Consider the following 21594-nt stretch of genomic DNA (forward strand, 5'->3'; position numbering starts at 1 on the left):
GGTGAGGCTTCGTGGCCAAGCCATTTCAGATGAGTCCCTTGCAGACTCGGGTCTGATCGTCCTCCTCGAGTACGTGGGGACGGAACTCGCCAACGGGTTAACTGGAATCAGCCTCCTTCCAGGGACAGTCAAGCCCTTGGGTGTTTAACGTAGGTACCTGTCGTGGAGACTTAATCCTACGGTCCTCTTCAGACACGGATCGATTTACTGACCACAATCAGAGCTCCGCTGAGACAAGCAACAACGGTACCAGTCTATACCAAGTTCATGGCTTAGCATTCATACTGGTGGATGCAAGAATTACCTAAATCTCTACCGAACTAAGAAGTACGACACCCGTGTTGAAACGCAACAAAACGCCGAGATCCGAAGGTCTCTTCTCGCTTGAACATAACCTCAACCACCATGAAACTCCCACTAGGGGGCCTATCGCCAATAACCGAGCTATACTCACATACAACGGGAGTTCACCCGAAGTGTGAGAGTTTAGCGTTAATTACTGTCACTTTTGTTTGATTGGATTTCAATCAAACAAACTTTCGCTATTGCTAATGTTCTAGGTTAACTTATATTTTTAACTTGTTTTCCGAATTCCGTTTCCACCACTTTCAGAAAATTTCAGTATCGCCTGGGCATTCGCAGTTACTACGATTTTTTACACCCTTGTGATCAAACTCAGTAAATTCATATTTATGTATACAAAAACAACTTGGAAATCACTTTTGTATAAATGGGTTTTCAATATATTCCGTTATATTCATTTTCCACATTTCATGTTCCTAATATTAATTAACGCTACTTTATAACATTATTATTGTTATTATTCAATTTAGAAACTTTAGTCGCAGGATTCCACGTCTTACCTTTCCGAGTTTAACTATATGGTGAACGGTAAAAGGTTTCTCGTATTTATTTGATGGGCCGCGTGAGAAGCCGCGTGTGTCTCCCGGTGGTTGCGACAGAAGAGACCGGCTTATTTCCATGCGGTCTTTTCCTGTCCCAACCAACTGCACTTTCTCACCGCTAGTCCTCCACTCCCGTGGCGTGTTCTAAAAAAGTGGAGAGTTTCGCGCCATCTATTTGTTCGCATTCGCAACGTTCGAAATAATTTTCGAATGCTGCGAATCCTGCCGCGCCACAAGAGTCCAGGGGCTATCCCAGTTCCCATGGTACCAGTATACCCCTGGTAAGGTTTCGTGACCAATTTGCCACTTCAGATGAGTCCCCGTGCAGACTCGGGTCTGATCGCCCTAATTAAGCCTTTGGAGCGTTCGCCTACTGCATCACGGTCGGCAAACCAAAGTGAGTACAGCGTCTCCCGGTGCCACCACTATGGAGATTCTCCTCGGCCACTTGGTTTTGGTTTGGCCGACAGGGTTGTCGCCCCTTCTTCCCCACCGCCACCTCTGAGCACCTCCTTCCAGGGACAAGGAAAAATGTCGTTCAGTTTCTTAACTTTCGCTGGAGTACCATCAGGACCTGGCACCAGTACACAGAAACCTTTTTTAGCGGCTGGAACCGTTCACAGGTACGGAAGACCCACTCGCTATCGTTACCGGATTCATCACTGTGTTTACGGCAGGGTCAGCTTGCCTGTTCCAAGAGCTTCGACGAACTTTCCAATGTTTACCCTGGCGAAACCCCATACGCAGGGAGACCGCCGGGTTGGTTCATTCCGACAAGTAGCGATAACCACATCGAACGTGTTACATTGGTGATCGGTTACCGAGAAATCTTCTAGGACTCGCCATCTCCGTTGCCAGGATCCGTTTCCCTCTGGAGTCGTAAGGTAAACGCCATTCCCTTGGCCTTGGGCAAGAATACGAAGTCGAACGCCCCAAACCCGCTGTGCGAGATATCACTTTCACCAGGCGCGTTTTGTTGCACACAAAACCTTAAAACAAAAGAAGCCGGATGCGACGACCGCTTCTTGAATTTTGTCCCCGGTTTCTAGAGAGGCTTGGAAGTAATTAGTCTGGAACCCTAAAAGATATGTATATTTTAAGTTCCACTTGCAAATGATGCAAGCTCATGGTTTCCCACAAGAGAAATCCCAAGTTACATACATGCTACATGAGCTCCTTACTACGTCCCGCGCACATCTCCAAGATAATGAGGTTCTGAGCTATTTCGTGCTCCTTACAACTAAGTATTTGCTTTCAAAATACTTTCGGCAGTATGTCCAGTTGAACGCTTTTCACTGCATTAGTGCATATGTAACTAACACTCCTGACCTACTCGGGATTTTTTCCCTCGTTGGTTCAGATTTGGGTTTCTTAGGAGTATTGTCCTCTTCTGTATTCATCTCCCCTGCTCCCCGCTTTCTTGGCTCCTACAATGAATGAGTCTGTCCTCGTCGTCTTAAGGGCCTCCTCTGGTTTCAGACCTTCCAAACGCACGTACCATTTAACACTTGAGCCAGTGGGGTTCGTATCCTTCCTGACGTCTGATATACGGATCACAGACGAGCTCCTGAATTTTGACCATTGACTTTTGTTGATTGCGAACTTCACAGTAGGCCAATGTCAACCTTGACTTTCCAATTTCTCCCTTTTTTCCCTCCGCCCGATGGGACAGTTTGTGTGCAGTACGGGATATCGCTTGTTTGTTATTGTTTTCATTTGATACCTACGAATATATGGGTTAGGAAGTTAGCACGGTAAGGTCAAATTTACTCACTAAGGCGACCAGCTACCAGCGAGGCTCCGTTCGAATACAGTAAATTATCATCGACTGCAAACTATTCAATGGACAGAGTTCGTATGAAACCCTGGATTGGGAGAGATGTTTTTCGACGCCCCAGTCTAGATTCGTAGCGTTTTGTTAATAGTAGGGTCACCTCGTACAGAGTGTCGCTATCACGGAAAAATTTCTTTGCAGCTTCTACAGTTCCTGCACGATTGCTACTTCTTGTAAAACCCAATTCTTGGAATACATGAAAAAATATCTCAAAAGCTTGGTCCACAAGAAGCAGGCTGGTTCCTTGATTGAGTTCGGCGATCGCTGCAGGTTTTATTGGCGATCTCTCAACGTTTGAGTTATTAGCACTACTTACGGAAGAATCATTCTATAATTTCTTCGAATTGTGCTATTGCTTTCAGGCAGGACACCCTAAAATTTAAAAATGTATGAATCCCGTTTTCACATTCACAAAATATCAACTATAGGCTACAAAACTGGAAAGCTTAATTTAATATCATCTATTCAATGGATGATTGCTTCAATTTGACCGCTGTCACTGGTTGAGTCAAAGTGGGTGAGAGCCCGCAACAAAAATTTGTATTTAATGGTTTTTCTGGCCAGATAAATTCTCAGGATTTACCTTTAAGCTTTCTACCCAAATCCTTCAGAGGCTTGAATTCTTATATGCGTATAATAATATGCTCTCTGAAATGAAGACGAAGTACAACAAACATACGAGCCAATTACTTCCATGTTTCGACATTGCTGAACCGTCTCACGTCTACTGTTTGCCAACTCTTCCTGCGTCTGGTACATTATCCCAAACTATCTGAAAATAGATACGCACATAGATAATCAAGTTAATCAAGAAAGGTAAGAATACTTAATGAAATAAATTTATCAAGTTAGTTTAGTGCAATAACGGAGCAGCTTCAATTTGCTTGCGTGCAAATTGTTCACCTTTAAGGTACCTCAGATTCTAGTCTCAAGACGGGCAAACAGTTATCGGGATGAACTCATCACAAACACCTCATTATATCCATCACTTTAATTTCGATTTCCTTCGCCTCTACAAACAAAGTACTTATCAGACCCAACTTCATTAATCTTTTCAACCACTACAAGATCGGGGGCCAGGTGAAGGTTGGACGGTTTCTAAGTGCGAGGACCTTTCAAATTCCACTTGCGAATAAAGGTACGGTCGGTTACACTGTAGTACCGAATGATTAATGAAATCGTGCTTTCTCCCAACAATGAGCATCCATTTAATATGATTAAGCAATATCCCCGCTATCATCAGAAGATATTGATACTCAGCACCGATACTTAACATCTACTCACATCGTCCGATAAATAATCGATAACGGAAACAATACTTCGCTGGAAATTTTGAGGGTAATTCACCTTCTACAACAAAAACTATTCAAATTCGCTTAGTCATAGTCATTAAACGAAATTTTCATATTGCCAAGCTTTCCAACGAAATTTCCATCTTCTTTGTGTCTGGCAGAAGCCCATGGGAGAAATTGAGGAAGATAACCCTCCCTTTGGAGGGTCCTGTTCCCTCGTAAATGTCAGTACGTTTTCAAGCGTGACGATAATTTCAGCTCAAGTTCGCCTAGAACAGAATCGCTCGCGGCCAGAATATCGATTCGTTTCCACTCGTCTGGTTGCTGTGGAGCTGAAGGATTTGGCCATGATCTCTGCGTCGGGGTGTTTGTGCTTTCTCTTCCTTCATGATTTGGCGTATCAACAAGTTATTCAAGGGCAGCGTTGATTGAAGGAAGCAGATGTTATTTCCAAATATTGCGTAAACTTAGTCGAAAGTATATGCTCTCTTACGCCCAGATATTCCAGTGTTTGAAAGGACTCAAACCTTGCAGGCGGAGACGATGCTTTTAATGAGTTATTAGACAATTATCAGTTTTGTCGTGGAAGTATGAGATAATGAGAAATAAGATTCCTATAGGACATTTTTGGAATGAAGTTACAATCATTATGAAGCTTAGAAATGGCTTAAAAAGTCCCAGTGAATTTTATCTGGCTTTAACTTCTCTGGAAGGAGAAATCCTGTTGCCTTTTGTTTTGAACATATACCGCGTCAGGATCTGTACAATTGTCGGGATTATTTTCTTTTTCTTGGTTCCTACTGCTGCGAATAGCATGCATCGAGTGTGGCTTAGCTGGATTCCTGATCCTTTTCTGGGAAGTAGAATGGAAGTAGTGGAATTTGGAAGGAGACGATTTCTATCCTTTTAACTTCCTGCTAGATTATTTAAAGAGGATACGAAGGGATCAATCATCGCTGAGCATTTTTTCAGGATAATGGTTGGAATTTTGTCAAACAATGATAAACATTGGATCTTTACCTTCTTTCGGAGTCATCGTTATTTGCGGTATTTCCAAATTTGAGATCGTAACCAAAGCGAAAGGCGATGATGGCGGTCTGTGAATGAATCATTTGCTTATAAGGTTGAAAGCATACGCATTTTAAGGGTCGGTACAATCTGGGGAGAATCTGGACATTTTGGCAACTTTGAATTATTTGGGATGCATTTTAATTAATCCAAAGTAGTAATACTTTCTCCGTTAGCTGTAGATTTGGTCCGGTTATGGTTCTTCAGAGCTTTTCAAAGGGAATAACTCGTAATTGAAAGATGTTGATGTCATATTTTCAAAGAAGAATTTTAGATTCTTAAGATTTTGTGTGAAATAAAACCTTATTGAAATTGATTTAATGTCCGCCGGTTTGTTTTTCACAGTTTACTTTGGATCATTGTAATCATGGAGTTGATCACATCCCAATCCTCCTAGTAAGTTACTTAATAGCATTTCACCTAGAGTTTCCCCTAAGTTTCTCCATTTTTCCATGAACTTCGGGCATTTGAAGAATACGTACGCTGGGCCTATGGGTCCCCATCGCAGTTTGGACAATCAGGTGTCCAATTTAAACTTATGCAAGTATGCTCTATGACCGATGAGAAACTAGGTGAGATTATAATTGTTTTCCCTCTATCCACTCCCTGATATTAAAGATTGTCCAACCACCCTTTATTGAGGGGTCCCCTTGCTGTTCCCATCTTGTACCATTTTGTACCATTTTTGATAAAGGAGAGATGGACTCGATGTTATATATGTTCGCCATCTTTTTGCCAAGATGTCAATCGGTACCATTCCTTATATGACGAATGCCGCGCTATCTGAAACAGTCCGGAAGATGGAAGACGCCTCTCGACCGCATTCAGTTTATGTGCGCTGAGGGAGGGGTCACAACGGTCACAACTAAACTGCAGGATAGACTGATGCGGAATACAACCTTCTGGGAGCAAACCTGTCTCTCTGGGGTTGATCTCGCCCCGTCTACCTTCCTAATCCATAGATTTATATGGGCCGCACCCATTAACTAGTTTACACTCGGGGTGACTGACTGTATGTGAACGGAACATCACTGAAACCTGGTCGCCTCAGTGAGTAAACCTGACCTGCAAAGACAGTAATTAACAAAGGTCCCCGTTTAAAATATGGGGGCGGGCAAAGGTACGTCTGAAGTCATCATGTCAGAAAGGAGGCAGATCTCAGTGGCACATATGCTAAATGGTATCTGCGCTATACGAAGGAAGACCTGAAACCAGAGGAGGCCCTTAAGAAGGCCCAAGGTAGATCTAAGCCTTCAGAATCAAAACCAAAAAGACAAGGAGCAACGAAAATCAGTTCGCAAGAAGCAAATGCTCCCATGAAATACCACAATACACGCGCTGCATCTGCAATAGTTGCAAAGGTAAGTTCCAAGGATACCATCGGCATGTTGCTGACTTAAGAACCTTGAATGCACCGGGGGCATCAGGATACTTCCCAAAAGACGACAAACTGATGCCACCGGTATTACTCGTTACAATGACGAAGTTCTGTGAGAGCAAAACGCTAACACTCTTCTCTACTGCGATGCCAACGTCGAACATAAGATCTCGAGAAGAACATGACAATAATCGGAGAGGTGACTACTTTCTGGAGTTCATCTTCAGTAATAAGTTAGAAATACATAATGTAGGGAAGACAGCAACCTTCATAACCAGCACTAGAAAAGAGGAACTAGGCATACGCCTAGGGAACCCTCTGATGAGTGGCTTGGTCAAGAAGTGGAGGGTGTCGGATGGGTGTTCTGTCGGATCACAGAATAAACAAATTTGCAATTGAGGGCAACTCGGAACTAAATCGAATAATAAAGAATCCCTGGAGAACAAGCTGGGACTCCTACACAACACATCTGAGTGACAACACAGCTCATCTACAGGTGAGTCATGACATCAGGGCCGTGATATAGCTAGAAGCAGTAACGGAAGTCCAGATGAAAGTCATCGTTAGCGCATACGAGGTCAGCTATCTCTCTTATAGAACCCGATGGTAGTTTCACGATCTCCAGACTGAAATCAATACAGACCCACCTGGGAGTACACCACCCGGGAGAATGGGTGAGAGAAGTAGTAGGGGGAGAGTTGACGGTTCTTGCAACAACACCAAGTGTTGCAAGGTGAATTGGAACACTGCAAAAACGGTTGTTACCAATGAAAATGTAAGAGCTGCCATACTGCCCTTTGAATAGTTCAAAACCCTGGCATGATTGACATCTATCCAGCAATGCTAAAGGAAGTTATGGAGCATTTAGAGCGATTGCTAAGAAATATTTTTCTAGTATGGTCTTGCGCTGGCTATATAGCTACGCTTTGCGGTTAAGGTGCTCTTTATACCGAAGCCTGGGAAAGATGACTATTCTAATCCAAAGAACTTCAGATACAACAGTTTGACGTCATTATGGCTCAAAGGTTTGGAGAAGCTGCTTTAGCGTCACAATCGTGGCAAGCAACTTAGGTTACACCCAATTAATGAAAACTAACATGGTTACCTGCATGGAAAGTCATGTGAGTCTGTTCTTTATTCTTTAGTGCTACAGGATTAGGATACGGGATGAAACTCTGAACGGTGAATACGGGATGGGGGTGTTCGTTGACATTGAAGGGGCTTTCGACTGTGCACCTTTTCAAAAACGTTGTGTGCCGCCAGAAAGCATAGTTGGCTGGTTGGTGGTTTTTTATACTTTAACTAAGTGGATCTATAGTATGCTAACGCAGAGATTGCTGAAGTGGGTGTCTATCGTTACCTAACAGCAAAAGCACGAAATGCTGCCCCAAGGAGGTGTGCAATCGCTTCTTCTGTGCAATATGCTGATCGACTCACTACTATGCGAACTTCGAAATTTACCAATATATGCTCAAGTTTATGCTGATGCCGTGGCTTTACCTGCTGTTGATCGATATCCTGGAGCGGTGTGTAGAAATACACAATGTGGCGTTGATCTGATAGACAGTTGATGTCTCAGGCATGAACTTTCAGTTAATCCAAATAAAACGCAATATAATTATGCACAAAAAGGAGAAAACTTAGTGGACTTTCCCTCCTAGAGATGAAGGGTACAACCCTTCAGCTCTCCGAAGAAGTGAAATATCAGGGAGTCACTCTAGATAAAAAGTCTGTTTGGAACAGATATGCAGAGGTAAAGTTGAAATAGCTCTCGCAACTTATGGGCTATGCAGACGAACTCTCGCTTCGTTATTCGCACTCAGGCCTCATGTCATAATGATAATGATATCCGTTGCTATCAATACCCCGATGTTCATTTTCACTAGCCGCACTGCAAAGGTGTCTAGGTATTACCGGTGCTATAAGCCCGACATCAGGCGGAGCTCTAAACGCATTACTCAATTTGCAGCCCCATGCGTTCGAAGCACTGCAATGAGAGCAGCTCATAGACTACTTCGACTGGATCTATGGAGAAACAACGGACGTGGAGGGCACAAAGCATTGGAAGAGTTATTTAAAGTACCGGATCGATTTCTTACAATGTCTTCTAATTCTCGGCTCACCATGTATCTGTTTGGTTGAAGATGTGAAGTTACCCTGAAACGTAGAGAGAACTGCGAAGTCACAAAAGAATGCGTGGCGGGACATATGGAAGTTTTCTATACCTATGGCTCAAAAACAGAACAGGGCTTTGAAGCCGGGGGTTACCTCTAGAATAAAAATGAGAAGTGGGGTTTTCCTTTGGAACGATATGCATCGGTTTTTCATACCAACATATATGCGATCCTAAAGCCGGCAAACTAAGTGATTGAATTTAGCACATCGCAGTCTGCAGTGCACTCCCACCACACACACACGCTCAAGATTCGAAATAGACCACACCCCGATATTTAGTCGAATAGAGTAAACAATAGTTTGTACAGTGCAATGCCATCGAACACTAAGATAATGTTTATATATTGCCTTTTGAACTGTGAAGTAAAACAAATTATACTTCAAAAAGGATAAAATGGGTGATTTTAAATAAAATGTACTTATTTTTATCTAAAAGCTATTAATATTTTGTCCATCCACTTTTATTTGAAGTTATGCTTTCAATTCTGCATCGTCTGAACACAAGATTTAATGCATTACGAGATAAGTGAATTCCCCAGTCATACTTCGCGGATATTTTTTATTAAAACTTTCTTCGTGGGGCTTTTTCTCTCATAAACATTTTGTTTTGAAACCCTCAAACCATTTGCAGGTGGGTTGATATTAGGAGACTTGCGTAACCAAGAAAGAAGGGCAATATTTCGACTGGACAAAACTTCCTTGACAAACTTCGCGTCATGGCAGGATGCATTGCCTTGCATAAAGATTGTAGAATCTCATCAGAAGATGATCGTTTAAGCCTTTTAAATATTGTTGCTGGTTTTTGCTGCCTTCCACAAAATGCAAGGGTCCAGGACTTTTGTTCATTGCCACTTCCCAAACCATCACTGAATGAGGGTGTTTAATGGTTATTTGAAAGCAGTAAGTGGGGAACTTTTTTCTTGACCTTTATCGAATAGAACTAAACTGGTCTGTCATTACATACAAAGTACAACCAAAATTAGCCGGGTGGGGGGGGGGGAATCTAATTTTAGACCAGTTTCAGCACATCGACACTTCAATATTGTAATAGACAAAAAGACCCCAATAGTCTTTAATTTATTTAAGACCTTTTCAAAAGTTGTATTGCGGTTCACCAACAATTTTTCAAACACAATCTGGTCTATCCTCTGCGTGGTTTTGCGTTTATCTTTAGAGTTTAGTCGTAGACTTCATTGATTGCTCTTTCTTCAGTGGATATTTTTAGAAAGTGTTGAAACTGGACTCATAGTCACCACTTCCAATCAGGCAATTTCTGTCCATACTGTCAACTACACGATTTTACTACAACTTGAAGAAAGGGCACATTTTTTAAGCCGTTTACCTTGACTTTAATGATGTCAATCGTTTTACCAGTATATGATAATGCCACAAACCACGACACACAACCATGCTTTATTACGCTGCTATTCAGTACTACTCTTCATTGTAAAGGAAAGCATAACGGTACTTTTTCCAGTCTCAGCAGAAGGTGCATAAGTGGACTAATAATAAGAAGCTGATGTGTACCAAAAAATATACATATAAAACTGCATTCACAAAATTTCATAGTTGCATTGGAATCAGTGGTGTTCATGATTTACTGGAACTGTACTGTCTGCGCAATAGTGTGGAGAATTTCATCATCATACCATATCATTCTAAATTTTCTGACATACTTCATTTATCCAAAACAGAAAATACACAAAACCTGAAGCGTCAAGCTTATGGTTTCCTACTTGGTCAATTAATAATGAATCACTTCAATATGCGAAGGTTAAGCTATCTACGTCAGGTTTCTATGATTTATTTTGAAATTATCAATGAGATAGGTTATTTTATGGTAGTAGACGCGTATGATGTTATGCTGCTGTCTGATAGTCTCCATTATTGTGAATATCACTTAAAGGGAACTAACTAATTAAATAGCTAAACTTATATTCATGGTGACTAACATCTTCCTCGCAGTAATCTACAAAACATACGCTCTACAATTACCTAAAACTACTGGACCCAATCTGAACTCAATAACAAGTCGGAATACCGGAAGCCCGCGCGGTATAAAGGTTTTGTGTTCATCTTATGTAAGAAATTTCAGCGCACATTTTTCTATCCGTATATAGCTACAAACCCAACATCTTCCTTCTATTTTTCCAAACTACGAGACATACGTACATATTGCAGCCATAGATATTACGGTCACCCTAAGCAAACAAACTGCCTATTTCCGAATACCGTACACATATATGCACTTATATAAACTGATCGTATCCATATTTCCCATTTACTTCTTATATCTATTTGAATTAGGCACTACCCGCAAAGTTCATTAGCACGCATATATTATATACCTTCATACACACATGTCTGGTTGACAAATAACCAAAAAAACTAAAACAAAATAATTCTCTGCGACCCAATTCATAAGAACTCATTTCGTTGTGGTGTTGACGAATTGATATGCGATGATGACGTCATGCAGGTTGAAGAGTTCACGAAATTCACAAAAAATGGTAAAGTTTTACCCCATATAACTTTGTTAATAATAGTTGGATTTTCTTCAAACTTGATTAGCTTGTCCATTATGTTCTTCATTATACGCATGCCAAATTTTGTACTTCTGGGATAAATATAAGGGGGGTTGCCGGGTAAATTTCTAAAATGTGGAAATATACTATTATTAACTTTATTTGTGCAGATATCGGAACCGGATATATTTTGAGGCCTAGATTTCGTAGATGCACCACTGTGATTTTTTTCAGATTTCCCTGTATAGGTTCTGAGAACGAGACCTGTTACACTTTTCGGGGGTCATAATTTGAGCCCTCACTCCCCTATGTTTCACCCAGTATCAAATATGGAACCAGTTTCGAAAAGTACCAATTGAGACCTTTCATTTGATACCCCACATGGCAACATTCTATGAAAAAAAAATTTGCGCCCTCCATTCACATGTATGGGGAGCCCCCCTTAAACGTAAGACAAGATGGCGCCACTTACTGCATGTAAAGGGAACACCAGATTACATATTCTCACCAATTTTCGTGACAATCGGTCTAGCCGTTTCCGAATAAATCAGGTGTGACAGACAGACAGACAGACAGACAAACAGACAGACAGACAGACAGACAGACACCGTCTCGATTCTAATAAGGTTTTGTTTCACACAAAACCTTAAAAAGATGCTTCTATCTATATATTTCCGCGCAAGCTTTACGATTGTAGCTATGGTCATTGTAGAAACACTCTCACGATTTGTGCTCTGTCGACTAGAAATTAGACAAAAACCCGATAAGAGGCACGAACCCTGGTCTATTCTATGTATGCCGCGATGTGAAGATGAGGCCAAAGTTAACATACGCATATTATTCAAACAGAAAACTGATAACTTGACTATAGATAGCTCAGTAATGTTCAAAAGTAGGGATGGAAAGGTGGCATAATCGCGTTGCTGTGATTACAGGTGCTAGCTCTGGAATAGGGGCAGCCACCCTCGAAGACCTAGCGACTGCCGGAGTGACTGTTGTGGGGCTGAGTCGACGCCCGAATCGTATAAACAAGAAACGACTTACCTTTCCCGTAGACGTTCAGTGTCGTGTGCATGCCCTAGAATGTGATATTACCAATGAAGAAAACGTGAAGAGTGCTTTCAAGTGGGTGGAGGATCACCTCGGCGGGACAGATATCTTAATCAATTCGGCGGGTGTATTGTATCAGGGATGCCTTTCTGATGAAAACTCAACGCACCACATCAGAAATACGTTTGATGTTCAAATAATGGGAACTGTATTTTGCACGCGTGAAGCTTTTCAATCGATGAAGCGCCGTAATTTCGATGGACACGTTATTCATATAAATAGTATACATGGTCACCGAGTTCCGAACCTGTTTAACATCGATAGCCATTTCTTTACTAATTACTCGGCCTCAAAATATGCCGTGACGGCCATGAATGAAGTATATCGACAAGAGTTCGCAAACGCTGGAACTAGAGTTAAAGTGACGGTAGGGCCTGCTCAATTTCCTTTATCGAAAAACAACCCTCATACCCAAAAATATTTCAGAGTATCAGTCCGGGGCTAACCTGTACACCCATCGCAAATAATCTAATTGTAGGCATCGATGTGCCGGTTCTAAATGCGCATGACGTATCGAATGCAATTCTGTATTGCCTTGGAACACCACCGCATGTGCAGGTACAAAAATATTTAGTTTCTTCTTCTTCTCTTTAGCTTTACTTTTCATTTGTGTAATAATAGGAATGGATAGAATCAACTGCTCACAAGAGGGTGAAAGTAAATAAGTCATCCTATATTTATCACTGGGAAAAGAACTAACTAAACTGCAGCGTGTTGCAGCTTTAATATTGCCTCAATATTGAGGAATGCTTCCCCTTCGTGCATTATCGGATGGATGGTTAGAAGTGATACCATTGAAGGTCAGCCCGCTATCAGGATAACGCAAATTAGAAGTGTGTAGTGAACCGCCGGACTGAAAACGTTGATTGATGAAGGGAAAATATATCGATGAAAGAATGCAACCATGGCGGGGTCGCTTTGCATTTTAAATACTTTGATAAGAGCTGCTAGTTTCTCCGGAATACTCCTCTTGCGTAGAACACCTCAAATACATTCCATGTTCGCACTGTCCCAATATTTCTCTAAGCCGATTAAGACTATATGGAGTGGTGGCCTTCGCACCCTACGTCAGAGTAAACTTCACGATCTTGTTGTGGTCACCGCAACCGGATTCCGGAGGAAAATCATCCTGTTGTTTGTGAGGTAAATCGAGGTATTCTCGTTGGTGCTTTCCAGGGTCATCCTGATTAGTATTTGTCGCGTTTGGTAGCAGAAGGCGTCGAGAAGCTCTCAAATCACCATCTAGCGGGCCAAGCCATAGTTCGGCCGGCCTTTTGTTCATTTCGCATCGATTTAAATGCTCAGGCGAATCTCAGCTTAGTCACTCAAATCTGGTCAGGTCAACGAAAAATGTTCCATACAACAGCAGAGCTAATTAACCACCGGCGGGGCCGATGATCATTCTTGCAAAGTATATGTCCAATATCTTGGCCTATGTATTATCCCTGTTGAAAGCAAACTGTCTAACTTTAGCCTTTCTCCTCGACATGACATTCTTTACAGTGTTGGGATAGAAAGTCGGTGTTAATATGGTAAACCTGTAAACACTTCCTAAAAGTCATTCCTTCTATGCGTATGTGCTCGTCCGCTTCAGACTGTTTTTTGAACTAATTCATTAACTTTCTATCAATTTAATTAGCTGAGGTAAGAAACGGATCGATCAACTTGCAGACTCTTCGGCTTCTATACTTCAGGTGTAACGTATTTGCCAGTAATCAATCGCTTTCGGGAAGTCATTGACCGAATCGTGCGGAGAGTCATTGCACCGGAGGCTAGAATATCTTTTATTAGTCGGGTCATTTTCGTTTCATGGTCCTTTTCAGAGGAAGGAAGAGAGAAAAACCCGTTTTCTGAGTTTTGGTACGATGCGTTGACATGGTGGAGATTCCACGAGCTGGCGATGTCTGGTCACACGTGGTTGATTCATTTTCGCAACCAACCAACCATTTCCGTGAAAAACCCCTTGTGGATGGCACAATGACGAAACAATACCAGAGGCATAGTTAGTTAAGGAGAATTGATTATATACCATTCCAAACTGTAGAGTTTCATTTCAAAACATACTAGAGCCACCCAAGTTTCATCCCGGTAACCCACGAATACTAATTGTATCCCATTTCCTGAGGAACCACTGCAAAGAGAGAATCATTCAATCTGAATTGGTGCAGATACTTCCTATAGCCACCATGCCCTGACAGGAATTTGGTCAGGTGGTAGTTAATTTCGCCGTGTTGCTGCTAAATTCACTCTTCAATATGGGGAATCAAAACGTGGGTCCAGCGACCCCTCTGGGCGACATCTCACCGTTGCTGCAACTTTACCAGCGAGTCCTGGCTTGCCACCCTTCGATAGAATGTCCTTAGGGATCGTACCCGCAATAAAATATGCTGCCTGAGATAGTCCCCAAAGCGCTGTATACCCTAAAGACCAATAAACGTATTTTTGTTTCAAATGTGATTTACCAACTGGCCCAAAATCATCCCTGAAGAATTATTTATAATATTTCGGTATTTTTGAATAAATAAGCATTAGCACTGGATGAAACTGAACTTGATGTGAAAATTGATATTATTCTACCAAAACAATTACAAACTACTTTTTTCCAACTTGAACTACAATAAATAATCGAATTTATTGTAAGACGTGGCGTAGCACGTTATACATGACAAAACGGTTGTGAACCTTTTTTAAGGTTTTGTGTAAACACAAAACCTTATTAAAATCGGTTTACTGTCTGTCTGTCTATCTGTCCGTCTGTCTGTCTGTCTGTCCGTCACACGCATTTTTCTCGGAGACGGTTATAGCGATTGACACCAAATTTGGTAGAAAGGTGGGAACTGTGAACGCTCACGCATATGATTAGTTACATCCTTTTAGGACAAATTTAAGTGGGGGTCTCCATACATGCAAAAGGGGGGTGGACATATTTTTTTCATCAAATATATAGTCATGTGGGGTATCAAATTAAAGGTTTCGGTTAGTACTTTTCGAAGCCGGTCTTAGTTTTGACTTCCGTTGAAAAGGTGGGGAGTGCGGGGGGTTGAAAGTGGTCATTTCTTTAACGAACCCATTCTCAGAAACTACTCAACCGAAAAATCTGAAAAAAGTCAAAAGGCTGCCACTATATGGTGCCTAGGCTCCGAAATACCTTCCATACCGATACCTGTTGAAATAAAGTTAATAATACTATATTACTATAATTTTTAGTAATTGACAGGAAAACCCCCCTTAAGTTCCCCCTAGAATCACAAAATTTAGGCTATAGTATAGAGCATTATTTCGTCAAATTTGGTGAAAATCGCACTATTACTAACAAAGTTATACTAGGTCAAAGCTGTCGCTCCTCTGCAAATTCAAGACTATGAATGTCAATATCACTTGAAAGTGGCTATTTTCACATAATATATGCATATTTTACGTGCTACATGCTAATGGGGCAAATGCATACTCAAATCTCTTTATAAAAGAAATACACAAAACCTTTCATACCTGAAGCGTCTAGTTTCCGGTGTCCCGACTTGTTCAATTATTACAATTCTGTCAAAAATAGTTGGCAAAGGCCTACTTTAGTAGCCATCAAAAAGACCGGTGATGACATCCGTCAGTCGAATTAACTACATTCGAAATAAATTTCGAATGTAACAACCTTCGAAATATCATACATTTCGAATGTAACAATCTTCGAAATACATTTCGAATGTTGCTAACCCTGCTGCGTCACGCTATTATGGTCTTGTAGATTTCGAGTTCTTTTTTCCTCTGCACCCTCTTACTTTTCATTATGCGTAGAACTAAGTAATATGATTTTTTGGCCATTATTGTTCGTCGCTGAACGATGTCGTTATATTTACTTCTAGGCGCACAAAGCCATAATCCGCGGTAACGATACGTTGGTATTTGCTGCCTTCTCGCAGGCAAAGTTCTGCTGCCTCTTAAAATCGACCTTCACGATAATCATTATCACGTAAACCAGGTGTAAAATGATGAAACGGTCACCAACTAGAAAGCTAATCGTATTCTTTTCCTACGATTGGTAATCAAGACCGCCGCGACATCGCGTCTTGAGCCAACTTAAAAACCACGTCTACAGCATCGATCGTTGTGTGAGATTAACAAAAACCGAAATGTCGCTCCGATAGACCATTCCTATATACCATGATAGGAAGAAGCCTATTGCTGCCCTTTTATTGCATCTTCCCTACAGTGTATATAAGGCAAACCGGGCGGTATGATGATGATTTCCTAGTAGATTATGGGGCTTCGGGAGCAAAACTAGTTTTAACCTCTTTCCCAAGCGGGGAAAACTTCCCCAAACACGGTGACAAACCAGTCGGGTCTACTCTTAACAGTATTTACGCGCTCCACTAAGAACATCATCTAAGTCAGTAGCTCTATTATCACCGATTCCCCGCAAATCCACCCAAGTTCCTCCTCCGTTACCACAGATGTGGTGAAGACGTCTAACGCTTCTTTATATTTTTTGCACTTCCCTTTATGCTCTTATGTTCTTCACATCATAAACGCATCCTATAAGCAGCTCCCCAGGCATTTTGGTTTGTTTCTGCGGAGACTCCTTTCAAACATTCTCGCTTTTTGGCCCGTTTAGCCAGCTTAAGCACTCAAAGGTTCGCGTACGCTTTCCGTTTCTCGTCGAAGTCTTGTCTTCTTCAAGAATATTGGCAGATCCTTCATGCTTAGAAGCATGCAGCTGGCAATTACGCGATTTCTTTGTTCCACCAATAGTTTGACCGTCTATTCGTGAGGATTCGCCGCCATAGCAGGATCACATGCTATAGTTATGCGCCTTATCGTCCTGTGCTACCTATTCAGAAGCCATTCCATTGGGATCAAGGCCTCCCAATAGCATCTCTCTGAATGCATTCCTTTCAAAGGTTTTCACAGACCAACCCTAATTTCCAGCCCCGAGAGAATGCACCTCGTTGCATGGTTTATTTTTGAGCGGGATGAAAATTGCCTGTTGGTCGGTATGAGCATAGTGCTCTTTAACTAACCAGATCATTCGCCTCGCCAATATGGTACTCACACACGGCAAATCGACTGTTAACCCGTGCCTGTCCCTCGAAAGGTTGAGCTGGTTCGGCCTGAGTGATCCTCGCCTTCTTTAAGGCATTTTTATCGTCTTCGGCAATATTGTACAGAACACAAATAACTCTGACCAGGCTGGTTTGGATGTCCTAGTGCACATTATGCTTATCCTTAATGAATTCTAACAATTCTATTATTTTCCCTTCGAATAAGGCAAACGATGATTCTTCCGTATTCAGACAATGTTCTTCCGTTTGGTTCTCCCTCTGTACACTTCCGTATTTATTAGCTATCCTGGAACATCATCGTCAAGGTTCTCCTAAATGGATCATGCACTAGCTCCCGCGAGATTTCCCGACCAGGGGTAGTCACCTTATTATAAGCTGGCCAATGCCTAGTCAACGAAGCATCTTTCTGCGCCTTGAAAATAGGTTTTCTGGAGAGTGATGTGCTCTTTTTAAACGCCTCTTTCTCCAGACTACCTGCAGTATTAGACGCAACAATGGTCAAGTAATCCGCCACTGAGACTGTCGGCTTGTCTGTCTGTCATACCCATATCCTCGAAAACGGTTACTACTTTTGATACGTAATTCGGTGGAAAGATAGTAATTGAGTAACGTCTTTTTCCGGGAGTGCAAAGCAAATTTATAACCGTTTTTTTTCATGTAATATACTAGTTTAAACATTGGTTTCAAAAGGGAGGAGTGCGGGGGTCCGTTCTCAGAAACTATCCAATCTAGAAATCTGGTCGCGATATCTAGACTCCGAAGCACTAACCGTTACGATATCTATTCAAATTAAATTAATATTCATATATTGTTATATTTTCAAAATTTTCTGCCAATCGCTCAAGTTTATCCTGGATCCGTAAGATTTTGCGGTAAGACTCTAATAGGAAGCATCTTACTGGAAAGTTTTATGGAAATTCTGCTGTTTTTAAAAAAGTTATTGAATGTCAAAGCTTTTGAGCAAAATTACTCATGAGATAAAATATTAATACCACAACGAATTGAATATATTTAGTGGAACTATTGTGTAACGAAATACTCTTATATAAACAATCAGTAAAGCCTTTCATACCTCAAGCATTTATCCAGACTAATGCGGTTGTGAACCGGCAATTGCGCAGCGAAACTGTTAACTTCCATAGTTGACGTTAGAATATGCAAGGCCTCTGCTAGCTATAAGGCACCTTTCAACTCTATCTTCGCCAGAATCATCTTAGTTTTCAATCGGGGTATAGTCACTCCACTTGAGTCGATGAGGCATCACAGAGTCCGTGCAGTTTGCAATAATTCGTTAGCTTTCTTAGCGGATTTTATAACATTAAGCAAAGGTCATCAATCGCAACCTGGAATCTTCCTCAAAACGCTAATGCCGTTCGTTGCTCTCTAGCGCAGGTTAAATCCTCCGAATGTTAATATCTTCGTCATTTGTTTGACGAGAACTTTCACGTCTTGCAGGTACCACACGACTTAGTGAATTATCGATGTAAAAATCTGTCCTTTGCTCCCTCGCCGCAAGAGGGAACCCCACTCTCACATCCTCCGCTAGTTAAAAAAATGTTCTTACGGACAAGAAGTACAAGTAGCTACTTCAAAAGGAAGAGCAGTAAATACAATCTCCTGAACTGATACATACTTGAATAATTTCTGCAGTATACTTTGAAATGGGTAGTATAGGTCCCAGGGCGAAACGTGCGTTGGTACACACGATTGAGCATAAAACCCGGAAAACGCCTACTGAACCAACACCAACAGCTCTACTACCAAACCCTATCTCCAACTCCCCGTGGTGACCTCTGGGAGCTCTTTCTTAACGAAAAGCTGCAAACGGCGAAGGATGAAGGCGAGTCTCCCGCGCCTAAAAAACGGGACAAATTGTAGCAACTGGTCCCCCAGGTTGGGAGTTTGGTAGGACTGACAACCCTATACAGAAAACCGGAATTACAAAGCCACAACAGGAGCGTCGGACTGGATGGATAACACAACGACGAACTCGGCAACAAAGGAAAGGACAAAGGAATAACGATTTGCGCATTTTCTCATAGAACGTGCGCTCCCTGTACAGAGATGGAGCTGCCAGGCAGCTAGCCGATACCCTATTCTAACATAGGGCTGATGTAACAGCGTTACAGGAGATGCTTTGGATATTATAGCGACCATCCAGGAAACCATCTGATCGGAGTAGGTTTCTTAGTCAGCCAAGAAATGAAACCTGCTGTTATCGGCTTTGAAAACATAAACGCACGGCTATGCAGTCCCTCATTAACGTTCACGCCCCTACAGAGGAGACTGCAGAATCGGAGAAGGATACCTTCTGCAAGGCAGTAAAACGAATCTTCGAAGCCTGTCCTAGATATGATATCAACATCATACTTGGGGATTTTAACAGCCAAGTAGGGAATGAGCCCGTATTCAGGCGACACGTTGGCTCCCATAGCTTACATTAAAATATAAATGATAGAGGACTGCGGATTATTCAATTAGCAGTGTCACTTAAAATGGTTGTTGAAGTACCTGCTTTGCGCGGAAAGGGATGCACAAACATAAGTGGGCCTCTCCAGATGGGACCACTTTCAACCAAATTGACCACGTGTTGATCGGACGCCGCCACCTCTTAGCCGTGATGAATGTCAGAACATATAGGGAGGCCAATATAGATTCGGATCACTATCTCGTTGGCATAACGCTCCAAGCTCGAATAACAACAAGAATGCTGCATACCGAGTAATGTTGCATTCTCAAAGGACGCGGGCACGCGCGGAGACTTATCACGAACTCCGTCGAGCGGAAAAGCGACTTTGCAGACGGAAAAGGAAGCCTGGAAGAACCAATAAGTCTGTGAACTCGAAAAGTACAGGTAGCAACCGCACCACGCGTGCTAGTTTTACCAACAAGTCAGTAGGATGAAACCTTATACACCTCGATGCTTATCCTGCACCAAAGAGGGAAATCTGACTCCCGATATGGGGGGGGGGGCATATTAGAGCGATGAGTTGATTACTTTGATGAGCTACTGAACAACCAGAACAGCGGCGACCTGGAGGGCCCGCCAACTAAAGACAACGGACAAATACTGCCACCACCAAGTAAAGAAGAAGCAGTCCGTGCAATTCATCGGGTTAGAAATCATAGGTCGCCAACAGCCGATGGAATACAGCCGAATTGGTTTAATATGGAGGCGAGCAATTACACGAAGTGGTTCATCAACTTGTACTCAAGGGAACAGCGAATCAATGCCTAACGACTGGCAACGAGGCATTATCTGTCTCATACATAAAAAGAGAGATATCACGCAGTGCAGCGGTATCATGTTGCTGAATACCATCTACAAGATATTCTCCGCTAGGCCGGATAGCACCATATGCCCAGAACATCATTGGCCTATACCAAAGAGACTTCACTCCATGCAAATCAGCACCAGATCAGATTTTCTCTCTGCGGAAAGCGATGGAAAAACTGTTGGATTATGGACATCAGCTGCACCATCTTTCCATCGAATTTATAGCCCCCTATGATAGCATAGCCAGGGTAAAGCTGTACACGTCCTTTCTAACCTGGCCCTGGAGAATGTGATGAGAGGTACTATGCTGACGATGTCGACATCATGGGAAAAACCACCCGAGACGTACAAATTGCCTTCATCCTGATCGAGCAGGCGGCGCGAGATCTTCGACTGCATATCAGTGAAGGCAAGACAAAATGTATGGTGGCAACGTTAGCACTAAAACCCAACCAACCAACAGCATCAAACCGCACTAGCCAAACGGAAAGAATAAAGTTAGGAGATTACACCTTTGAGACCGTTGAAAATTTCTCTTATGTAGGGTCGAAAATCACAACCGAAAACAGCTACGACGATCAAATTCGCGCTCGGTTGTTAGCTGCCAACAGAGCCTATTTCAGCTTCCAAAAACTGTTCCGCTCGAAACGTCTCAGGCTCAAAGCTCTTACTGTACAAGACTTGATGATCTTGCCAATCGTCATATATTCCTCGGAAACTTGGATTCTTAGCAAGAAAAATTGCGAACTCTTAGCCGCGTTCAAGACAAGAATCGTCCGAAGAATTTTCGGCCCTCTACATGAGGATGGACGATTCCGTAGCCTACATAACGGAAAAATCTGTGGTAATACTATGACCGTCAGGGTGTGGATAAAATCTGCTTCAATAGGTTACGATGGGCGGGTCACTTAATCCGCATGGATGATGATGATCCAGCCCGGAAAGTCTGTAAGGGCAATATCTATGTAGAAAAAGA

General features: G+C 42.1%; 1 protein-coding gene across 1 annotated transcript; it reads left to right on the top strand.

The window, feature by feature from the left end:
• Positions 1 to 12047: 12047 nt before the first annotated feature.
• LOC119657000 (farnesol dehydrogenase-like) lies at positions 12048 to 13022 on the top strand. The gene is made up of 3 exons (XM_038063742.1): positions 12048 to 12654; positions 12714 to 12845; positions 12909 to 13022. The coding sequence occupies exons 1-3, from the start codon at positions 12076 to 12078 to the stop codon at positions 12984 to 12986; spliced, it is 789 nt and encodes a 262-aa protein (XP_037919670.1). The 5' UTR covers positions 12048 to 12075; the 3' UTR covers positions 12987 to 13022.
• The last annotated feature ends 8572 nt before the right edge of the window (positions 13023 to 21594 follow it).

The sequence above is a fragment of the Hermetia illucens genome, chromosome 1, assembly GCF_905115235.1.
Source record: "Hermetia illucens chromosome 1, iHerIll2.2.curated.20191125, whole genome shotgun sequence".
Classification (NCBI taxonomy): Eukaryota; Metazoa; Arthropoda; class Insecta; order Diptera; family Stratiomyidae; genus Hermetia; species Hermetia illucens.